This window comes from Clarias gariepinus, chromosome 20, assembly GCF_024256425.1.
Source record: "Clarias gariepinus isolate MV-2021 ecotype Netherlands chromosome 20, CGAR_prim_01v2, whole genome shotgun sequence".
NCBI classification, from domain to species: domain Eukaryota; kingdom Metazoa; phylum Chordata; class Actinopteri; order Siluriformes; family Clariidae; genus Clarias; species Clarias gariepinus.
In genome coordinates, this window is record NC_071119.1 from 2,248,599 (window position 1) to 2,260,000 (window position 11,402).

General features: G+C 41.9%; 1 protein-coding gene across 7 annotated transcripts in view; it reads right to left on the reverse strand.

Moving 5' to 3' along the window:
* Positions 1-5,273: 5,273 nt before the first annotated feature.
* mtus1b (microtubule associated tumor suppressor 1b) overlaps positions 5,274-11,402 on the reverse strand; it is a 31,244-nt gene continuing 25,115 nt past the window's right edge. For all 7 annotated transcript variants that reach the window (XM_053479963.1, XM_053479960.1, XM_053479956.1 and 4 more), the window contains 7 exons: positions 8,503-8,717; positions 8,259-8,364; positions 7,619-7,692; positions 7,429-7,524; positions 7,233-7,349; positions 7,039-7,136; positions 5,274-6,167 (listed from right to left, as the gene is read on the reverse strand). In XM_053479963.1, coding sequence (XP_053335938.1) covers positions 6,002-6,167; positions 7,039-7,136; positions 7,233-7,349; positions 7,429-7,524; positions 7,619-7,692; positions 8,259-8,364; positions 8,503-8,717 — 872 coding nt within the window. In that variant the 3' untranslated portion in view covers positions 5,274-6,001. The remainder of the gene's footprint in view (positions 6,168-7,038; positions 7,137-7,232; positions 7,350-7,428; positions 7,525-7,618; positions 7,693-8,258; positions 8,365-8,502; positions 8,718-11,402) is intronic.

Genomic DNA, 11,402 nt, shown 5'->3' on the forward strand with positions numbered 1-11,402 from the left:
GAGCTATCCTCTTGGAGCTCTGTGCTGAAGTCGGTCCAAATTTGGAAAGAGAGACAGCGAGGAGCCACGCATTACCCGTTCCCTTAATTAATAAATGTGCAAATAATATGTGATGCTTAAATGCGCCTAACAAATATTGTGGCAAGGTGGCCTGGGACAACCCATGATTCATTCATCCTCACAAACAGCATGGTTGGGATGAGGCTCCAGGAAGGCAGGGTGCGCGATGGTGGCTTCTTAGTGAGTGATGTATTTAAAGATATTATTCCAGCTAAGTTTTTTTTATTTTGTTATTAATTCCGGAGGACAAACTTGCAAATAACACAGTTTTTCTCCAGTCTACCTCCGATAGGAGCACCTCCAATTCACATTCTGTGAAGTTTCTCTTTTTGCTTGTTTTGCCATTGCTTTTTCGTTTGGTTTTGCCAAAGTGGAGTCATTACCATATTTATACGGAGGAGGAGGCAGGGAGGAGTTTTGCGCAATTTCACGTTAATTCGGATGTACAAAGAGAATATGCGTGGGATTCCGCGTACGCAATGTTTCATACATCAGATTTTTTTTACTGCGTACGCACATTTACAGTTTTGTCCGTACGCAATGTTTTAGTATGAATTCAATGCAAGTCTTTGTACATGAGGCCCTAGGTCTTTGGACTGTGGGAGAAAACCGGACTATCCGGAGGAAACCCACCAACCACGGGGAGAACATGCAAACTCCATGCACACAGAGATGGGAATCGAGTCTGGCCTGGAATTAAACCCAGACCCTGAAGGTGCAAGGCGACAGTGCTAACCGCCACACCACTATGCCGCCTACTTCATATTCCTCGGTTTCGAAAATAATCAAAATGGGGACAAGACACCTGAAGTCAAGGGACTGTTAACCTTTGAACGGAATGCGATGGTGAGCATGAATTTTATTCGGAAAAGTAAGGATATTACTGAGGAGACTGTTGCGCATAATGTGGACAGCGAGAATCACCAGAAAATAAGTCCTAGAGTGCATCAAGCCAAAGATCTCGCTGGAATCATCAGCCAAGATCAACAAGCAGGAATTGTTCTACTTTGGAAATGTGTGGAAGAAGGCAGTCATGCTGAGAATGTTTAGTGGAAGGAGTGCCCAAGACCTCAATGTTTCGATACTGTCAAATCTGATATTATGTGTAGAGCAGTGATCCACCAAACGACCAAAAATCAAACTCGATTGTGTGGATAATTGACTGACTCAATAGTTAATAGTCATGTTTTTAGGCCTGGAGTAATTTAGGGCATTGGTTCGAGTTGGGTTCTCCAACACGTCCACATATTTAACTTCTAGTATATTGAACATTTACTTCTATATGCATTAAAAGTGAATGATTGGAGAATCTAGACACACCATCTTGGGTCATTCTACTGGAATTTGGGTTTTGAAAATCCTCTGAAATATATTTATTTTGTTGCCCAGTTTGTTGGTGATCATATAAATTAGGTTGGAGGAGTACATCTAAATCCATTGGATGCATTTTGCAAACAACCCAAAATAACTGTTGAGTAGATTCCATGATATGCATAGCGAAAGTTGTTCAGCTTAATGAGATCTAAATATGTACAGTGTTTCATGTGCATATGTTCAAGTATGTATGAGCTATGCAGCAAAATCTCGTGTGAGGGCCCCGGGTGTGCCATGCTCGGGCATCCTAATAGCAGTAGATTCCAAACTGTGTGCTGATTTTCATGACTTTTTAAGCATGTTAAATCCCCCAAAAAGCTCCAGATACTCGAAAAGTGATAATAATCCTTAGAAAAACAGGAGGGCCCTCACACAGTACGGCGACATAGGGCTGATGTCATAGTGCTTGGGTCCTTAATACAGGTGCAAACAAGATGATCAAGACCAATCACCTTAGCCATTGTTACCTCATGTAGTCTTAAACACAGAAGCCATTTTGCAAACATTTGCCAAACATTTTTTTTTTTAAATTGTCATTGTTATGGGGTGGCACGGTGGCTTAGTGGTCAGTATTGTTGCCTTTCACCTTTAGGTTCCGGGTATGTGCCACAGGTGGAAGTGGAACTAAGAAAGTTATTAGCTTACTTTTTTGCCATAAGTTTAACGCATTGCCACGGCTGAACTGGTTGAGAAATTAAAAATCCCTTCAGAATTTTGCATTCTTAATGTCTTGGACACTGGCCCAGTTTGGGGGTTGATCATATAAGTATATCAAAATACATTTGGTGCATAATGCAAACAATGAAAAATGCACCCAATCTATAGTGAAAGTTGTTCAGCTCAATGAGATCTAAATGTGTGCTGGGTTTTACACGTATCCATGCAAGTGGAGTATGAGCTATGGAGCGAAATATCCTGTGAATGACTATTATAATGTTGATGTCAGTGAGCCAGAGCTTTTGTTCAGAGCGTTTCATCTTAGTGACCTCTGGCGCAGGAACGTTTTCAAATTGTCAAATGTAATTCAAAGTAAAACTCATTTTGTGCAACAGTAACACCAATAACATAATTTAGGGTAACTGATATTTATTTCATATTAACTATAATTGATTATTGTTTCACTATTTTAGTGTTTAACTTTTTTTATATAAGATATTGGTTATTGTAAATCTATTTTATTTCAGTTAAAAAATATTTTAAGATGAAAAGTATATGGTCCCATGTCCATGTATGATCAATCATAGTGACAAGACAAAAATTTTCTTGAACTTGCCCTTTTAAATAATATGCTACAAAAAATATTACTCATTAAATTAAGAATTTTTATTTCATTATTGACCATATACAAGTAATATGTCTGTTTTGGTCATTTAAAGTAGAATGACCCACTTGCTATACACATGCATACATAGTAAGAATATGTTTCCCTCGATTTGTTATCAATTTACTAATGAGACCCCCTGGGAGGAAACAATTCCTAACTTAAAATCCACTATCCAGACGAAAACCAATAGGAAAGCAAAACTGGGTCAGGGGTAGCTCAACGGCATTGGACTATGGTTGGAAGGTCCCAGGTTTCAAACCTTACAACCACCAAGTTGCCAGTGTTGGGCCGTTGGGCAAGGTCTTTACCCCTCAACTGCTCAGAGGTATGATGAGGTAAAAAAAAAAAAAAAGTAAGGCGTTCTGGACAAGGGGTGTCTGCCAAATGTAAATCTAAGTCCTGGACGTGTCAGGCATTAACTGACCTGTTATTTTAGGGTTCAGTGGTTAAGACATTGGACTATGGTTCGGAAGGTCCCACAACCACCAAGTTGTCCCTGTTGGGGCCTTGAGCAGGGCCTTTAACCCTAAAACTGCTCAGATATATAATGCGATTAAAATGTAAGTAGCTCTGGATAGGGACATAAATGTAAAGCTGGGAGAAGAAGAAGTTGGAGCTAAGTTAGGCTGTATTAAGATTTCCAGGGTTAAAACAAGCCCTGGCGTGAAACCCTCATGGGAAGAGAAAAAGAGGTGATCTGACAAACACCTGGCCTTCAGGTAGTCATTAGGAAGACAGGAATCACCTGGAGCCAAGTAGGAGCAAGGGTACAGGATAGAGTCTGGAATGCAACCCGTCAGGATGATGGGACACGTAAATGTAAAGTCAATCAGTTGCTTAGATTTTATGTTTTTAAAAGTTAATTATATACAACGATTTAAGAATGATATTAAGACACAGTAAGCAAGTCTTAAACATGACTTCATGGAAAATATTTTTGCAGACATCATACAAAACTCGTTTTTTCCTCCTCAGTCAGCGCTCAGTTTGATAAGAGTCAAAAATTTTACAATTTCATGAAATAATCAGGATTAGATTTCACTTCTCTTCCTTTTATTCTTTCAGCACTAATTTAAAAAAGTCTATCTTATATAAAATCACAACTGATATTTATTATTATTTGTGATTTATTCTGTCTCTTATAGTTATTTTTTAAATATTGAAAATATTTAGGATTTATTTAGTAAAGTTGTGATTTTATAGCAAATTAATAATGTTTAGTGGTTTAGATTATTCATAAAAAGGAAAAAAAATTTTAATAGCAATATTTGACCAGCAGATGTCGGTGTTTTCTAAAAGATTTTGATTTTTAACTGGATTTAAAAAATGACTAATAATCATTCAATTAAAAAAACAGTAATAGATTTTGTCATTAAAACAGTGTGTGCGGAAATTATGAAATAAAAAAAACTCACAATTTAACTACATATAGGTCATAATTTAAAGACTAATGAATGTACTGTACATTCAAATCTTATCAGTCGAAGAATGTCTATCATCTCCACGTTAATCCCTGCAGTCAGTGTTTAATGTGAATCCTCTTCAGAAGGGAATTATAGACTTTATATAGAATTATAGCGCTGAGGATTTTGCCTGAGAAATTGTAGGATATTACTTAAAATTTATGCCTTTAAGAAACATGATTACGTTTGTTTAGACTAATAGCAGAAGGCAAGCGGTTCTGTTCACGAGTGCACCTTGCTGAACGTTAAATAAAGTGACCCTGGAGTTCATTCAAAATCATTACATTACTACTTTGGTTTTGTTTAATTACTTTTAGAGGTTTACCAGCAGCTCCGCCCATGTACAGATCCTGATGCCTGAGTGCTATCAGTAATTGCGAATTGAGTGTGCAGTCAACTCCCTACCGCTCCTCACGCTGCTCCAATGTTTCGTCAGGCCTTACTTCTGCCTGTCGTTTGCGTGTTGCTGTTTAAGCTCTGATCCAGTGTTTTAGTAGGTATAAGCTCCATTTGAGGTACTCGTTGTACCTTAGATGACACGGCTATGACACTCTCAAAGTATGACATAAAGTTGATGATGACATAAAAGACACGCCAGTCATGGAACTACACTGAAACAGAATTTACTGTATATATTTTTCTTCTTCTTCTTCTTCTTCTTTTGTTATGTATATTTTATTAATGTATTAATAAGGATTTATAATAGGGCAGCACGATGGCATAATGGTTAGCATTGTAGCCTTCCACCACCAGTGTTGAGGGTTCTAGTCCTGCCGGTGCGTGTCTGAGTTTGTATGTTCTCCCAGTGCTTGTTTAGTTTTTTTCCGGGTAATCTGGTTTCCTCTCCTGCAATAGGCTCCAGACCTATTTTATTTATTTTTTTATTAACACAACATTAAACCAAACTTGACCATGTGTTTTATAAGAAAATTGCTGCCCCACCTGGACCAGAAATACGTACTGTGTTATTGGTAATGCACAGTTTTAACCACTAGATGTCAGGATTGCTCACCCAAAAATCACCCAGAAAGGAAACCTCATGAATAACAAACTCAGTGTTCAGGTTATGTTTAATGCATTAACTGAAATAAAATGCAAGGATGGTAAAAGTCATTGGGTTTGAGATAAAGGAGGCGTTTCCTTGTAACACTTCCCAGTTCAAGCCGTTAACGTGAAATAGTCTTAGTGAAAGGAAAATACATTCAGGAGCTTTAGGACAAGTCCAGATAGTTATTTGGATTTCTGTGCATGCAATATAGTTTAGAACATGGATCAGAACCTGGGATCATCGAAAGGAAATAGCATTCGTGATAATATCAGCAATATTCATATATGTCTGTTTTTAAATAATATATATACCAGGATTTTTTTTAGGAATTAGTCTCAGACTGAGTATAGTGAAATATCTCCAGTGTCAGGTGGTGGTTACGATTCAAGCATATTTAAGCTTCATCCTTTCACCTCAAGAATACAATGTCTTCCTACATTTTGAAAAAAAAAAGGTGAAATGCAAACTCCACGGTGGAACAAGGAGGAGAAAAGTCTATATACAAACCCTGAGGCGTGTTTCCTCCGTAAATAAAAAACGAATGAAACAAAATAAAAAGGAAAGAGAAGCGGCAGAGCAAGGCATGTTCCTCGGTCTGGAAGTGCGTCTGTGCAACATCGGCTCTGTCCCAAGAGCACGCTCTCGCCTGAACGTCGCCCATTTTAGGGGACAGAGAGGTGAGGTCTTTAAAAAAAATGTTTTAAAATGTCTATACGGGTTCTAGGTCAAAGGTCATCTAGGCGAAAGAGGGGAGCTGGGAAAGGAAGCCGAGTTTCTGGGCGAAAGGCCGTTGTGCAGTTTCCAGAGCAGCTCCTCGTTCTCCATCGAGAGCCTTTTGTTGGCTTTCGACTCTTTCTGCAGCGTCTGTTGAAGCATCGCCTGTTCTGTGGATAACTGCCTACAGAGGGAGCCAGAGAGAAGGAAAGAAAAGTCAAATGATTGGTGAGATCTAACATTAATAATATGGATCAATGGGTGGGGTGATGGGGGAATCTACGTAGTTGGATGTGGGATTGGTGGGATTTACAGGTGGAAGAATGAGGGTGTGAGATCTAATGGTAGAATGATGGGAAATCTATGGATAGGTGGAGGGATGGATAGGTGATTGGTGAGATCTACAGGTGAATGGAGGGGGTGGTTGGTGGCACCTATGGATGGATAGGATGGTGATTGAAGAGATCTAACAGCAGATGGATAAGGGATTGGTGGCACGTGTTGATGGATGGGGGGGTGGGCTAGTGATTGGTGGGGTCTACACATAAGGGATAAATAGGAGGGACCTAAGGGTGGGTGGGTGTTTGGTGGACTAGCAGGATCGATAGGTAGATGAATGAGGAAATGGTGAGATCTATGTGTAGATTTGTGAACGATTGAGGGTTACAAAGGCTGTAGGTAGATGGATAGGTATTGGTGGGTCTGTAGATGGATGGACAGAGTTTTAATGACATTAGTGCATGAATAGATGGTGGATGGGTGGGGTCTACAGAATAGTTTCTATAGGTGGAAGAATACCAGATTCTCAGGATCTACAGGTGTGTGTGTGTGTGTTTGTGGAGGGGAGAAGAAATTCTTACTCCTTTTTCCATCAAATCTGTGGAATTTTGTTTTCTTCAATGCTCAGCCTGCAATCACCTAAAACCTTCAACTCTGGAAGCCTAGAGTCCTTTAACTCTCCTGGCACAATACTCATCCCATCGCTAGTCAGTGATTAGCTTCGCTAAGCTGGATGCTAGGTTAGATTAACACAGCGCGAGTGCGTGAGTGTGTACCTGGACATTTCGGCGTGTTTGTCCATGCGGGCTTTGTAGTCCTCGTTCTCCTGTCGAAGCTTCGTTACAAACTCCTCCAGTTTCACGTTGGACTCGATCTGTGAACAAATGAACGAGGGATATTTATGCTTTAGGAGGACATGCCGTATACGTGTTTGGTGTGCGTGTGTGTGTGTGTGTGTGTGTAGGCTCACCAGCTTGTCCATCTGCATCAGTTTCTTGTCCTGCTGATGGAGCTGAGTGTTTTTTATATCTAACACGACCCTCAGACTCTCCAGCTCCTGCTCCAGGTACAACACGCGAGCGTCTCTCTGCAGAAAGAGCGGGAAATTAAACACCTGTAAAATTAAAACGTGTGTGTGTGTGTGCGTGTGTGTGTGTGTAGTGTACCTGGCTTTTTTCTGCGAGCTCTCTCCTTTTCTCCTCCGTCTCTCTCAGTCTCTCACTCAGAGCCTCGTTCTCCTCCGCAAGACTTGCGATTCTCTCCTGAACAACACGAACACAAACCGGGGATCAGGACACGAAGGGGAACAAATCATCTGTGTAAGTGTGTGTGTGTGTGTGTGTGTGTTGTCCGTACGTTGAGCGCAGCCTCAGTGATTTTGAGTGTGTTGTCCAGCTCCAGCTTGTCCCTCTCATGGCTCTTTTGCAGCTCTGCATCAACACAAAACACTGATTAACACAAGTACTGTCTCTCTCTCTCTCTCTCTCTCTCTTTCTCTCTCACACACACACACAACACAGGAAGAGACAGAAAGTGAGACACAACAAAGAGAGACACAGTCAGTCACAACACAGGGAGAGAGACGTACAGTTTCACATACACACGGCAGAGAGAGACACAAACAACATGGGGAAAGACATACAGTGAGACAACAGAGAGAGAGACACACAGTTTCACATAGTGACACAAAGAGACATAGTGAGACAACGGAGAGAGAGACACACACAGTGATACACACATCCGAGAGAGAGGGACACAGGGTGACACACACACATACACATCAGAGAAAGACAAAGACAACAAGGACACACACACACACACACACACACACTGACATAACAGAAAGAGACACTGTCTCACACACACACAAAAACACAGAGAGAGACAAAACAGAGACACACACAGAGAAGAGAGACACTCAGTGACGCAAATAACTACAACAGAGACACGGAGACAGACAGACACACACACACACACACACACACAGATCATTTACCTGCTAGCATGCTTTCATATCCTTGTCTTATCTCCTCTATGTGCCGGCTGTGTGCCACTTCCTGTTCCGTCCTCAGTACTTCCTGTTTGCTCTTTACCTCTTCCACCTGTAACACACACACACACACACAGGTCAGTAAAGAAGAAGCACGGTCAGCTCAGTGTGTGAGGTTTATAAACACACACACAGTGATATTAGACTGTAGTAGACGTGATGTTATCTTGTATAAGTGATTTGGCGCCACCTGCTGCCTCATGAGGGCGGTGCAGCGGTCGGCCTGCTCCTGGTACTGCTGGTGCACTCGGTCCCATTCGGCCGAGTAAAACTCGCGCAGTCGCTCCTCCAGCTGTGTGAGCTCGTCCTGGTGCTGCTGCTGCAGCGTCGACACCGCCGCGTCCAGCTGCGCACACACACTCGCCTTCTCACGCTCCAACCGCTCGCAACACACCACCGACTGGGCTGAAAGAGAGACAGAGAGAGAGAGAGATTTACATATATACATACGGCTTTACTGTATGTACACACACACACACACACACACGTGCACCACCAGGCAACGAGGTGTGTTCCTTACCTCAAAAGGTAGTGCATTCTTATCTCTCTCTTCACACACACACACACACACACACACACACACACATACACAATTGTAGAGGTATCCCGCCAAACGGCTGCAGGGAAAAATAACACAGCTGCAGCAGACGTTGTGCATGTGTGTGCGTGTTGGATGTGTGTGACTGATTTAAATGTGACATTTTGTTTTCAACATCACACACACACGCACACACACGCACACACACGCACACACGTAGTACTGTACTTCACTGCTTTGATTCATTCACAGACAAGAAATTGATGCCTTGTCAATCTTCTTTTCAATTGTAAAAACACTGTTTCTAGGCAACAGGAAATACGCTAGCTAATAACTACGCGTCTGGTTGTTCAGCTAGCTAGCTAGGAAGCACCTGTGAGGTCTTTCACACTGTACATACGTGCAATGTATGGGCGCGGAAAGACAGGAGAGGAACGCCAGGGATATGAGCAATGACCTCAGATCTGACTCCGCGAGATAGTAACAGCGCTTAGCATAGAGTGCTAAGTAAGCGGGTTCCTGCAGAGCGGGTCCTGACTACCCCGGGGCACTCAGTTATAATCCCGTGACCTGACCTGTGAGCCATGAGAACTATTCGCCATTTTAACACAGTCATGACTCTACAACATATCTATTAGCTATGAGGTGAAAGAAAGACCACCGGTAAATACGTTTGGTTTAAAGAGATTAGGTTAGAAACCGGTTAGGCTAACATGGTTTTTCACATTAGACAGGAGTGATTTGTATCGTGCCCAGGAACCATTTGGCAGACGCCCTTATACAGAGTGACTTATTTATCTAATTATGTATCTGAGCAGTTGAGGGTTGAGGGCCTCGCTCACGGGCTCAAGAGTGGTAACTTGGAAGCGCTGAGGTTTAAACCTGGGATCTTCTGATCAGTAGTCCAACGCCTTTACCACTATCGTACCTCCTCGCGACTCCACACTGGCCAGCGTTCACATTATTTTTGTTCTCTGTATTCTGGTTCACTTGAGTATTTCTACACTCCGATACAGCAGGTGGCGCTGTGCTAAATATAATTGATGTTTGGGGAAAATGTTAAGATACTGTATCGAGATCACTGGATACGACTGCGTAGGTCATCGTGTCCAAATGGCGATCAGTTACGTTTGGCTTCAATATCCGGTCCGATCCACGCCCGAGTGCGCTGTATCGCTCTCTGGACCTCCTCCCCAGCGGACTCGGGCGCGGTTCCCGAGCGCAGAACGACTTTCTTTAAGACTGCAAGGGAAGCTCAGCTTCCCCTATGATGTCACAAAATTAATTGTCAAATTATGTACTATTGTATTAACATTTTATTGACTAAATCTGCGTTAGAAAACGTTCATCTCAAAGACGAGTTCGTTCAGAATCAGTTAGGTATAGCAGGTCGGCTGACTTGATTTTCTTCTCATACATTCCGATAGTGTCACAGTGCATTTCCCGGTTGAAGCCCAGAGTCCATTGACTTCAATGCGGCTGCTTTTTTTTTTCAGTGCTTTGAAACTAGACGGTCATTGGATAAACGCTGCGGGCCTGCATGATGATTGGGGGAGCTGTTTAAAGGGCGGAACCCCTTTTTTGATTGACAGCATGTCTTAAGTATACATCAGCGCTACAGAGATTCAAGTTCAGTCCGATTGTCAGGTTATAGTACAAACTTTCGGGTGGCTCCCGCACTTCAATCCAACTAAAAAGTACTAAAAAGAAAACAAAACTCCGGCTTTATATCCCAGCTTACATCTCGCATTCGCGTTCAACTTCACACACACCGGACTGCATTACCCACAATGCATCTCCCGCACTGGACTACACTCCCGTAAACAGCTGTCGTAAATCAACCTCTCTCTCCCGCAACAACACGCTCTTTGTCGGCGGCGCCCGTGCGATCGACGCACTCATTCATATGAGTAGGAAAAAGATGCAATATTCGTCATTTTTTATACATTTGCGTACTGACTGGGCCGACCCACACTGGCCAGCGGCCCACAGGGAAAACTCCCGGTACTCCAGATCGAAGTGCTACGTTGAACTGCTGCACTCCGTATTGTTTGCTGGTGATATAAACCATTTTTGTTTATACAAATCATTCTTTAAATAATTTTAAAAAACATATTATAGCCTTCTTGACTTTGCTCAGTGTTTCAGCATTGTAAAGTTAGTTAATTCATATAATTAAAGTAGCTCGTGGAAGAGGAAGCTAGCCAGAATTTACGTACAAATAACATAATGAATTTTATGATGAAGTCCTAATATGAGCTTCCCCTGTTTCAAAAGCTAGCAGCCGCCACTGGTTCACACTGATCGAAATGAACCAGAGTTTGGGGTCGAGTGTTCTGGGAAATGATCGCAGGGCCGGAGTGTGAAAACGCCCTTAAATGCTTCTATAAAACATAAAAGTGTAAATCAGAAATCAAAGATTGTTTTGTCAATTAATAAAACTTTTTGCTTCTTCAGTCTCTGCAGAATTAGTAAACAAAAAATGCTTTAAAAACTATTTTATTGATTGAAATTGCTTGTTTGCATTTCCCAGCGTAACTGGGGTCAGAGTG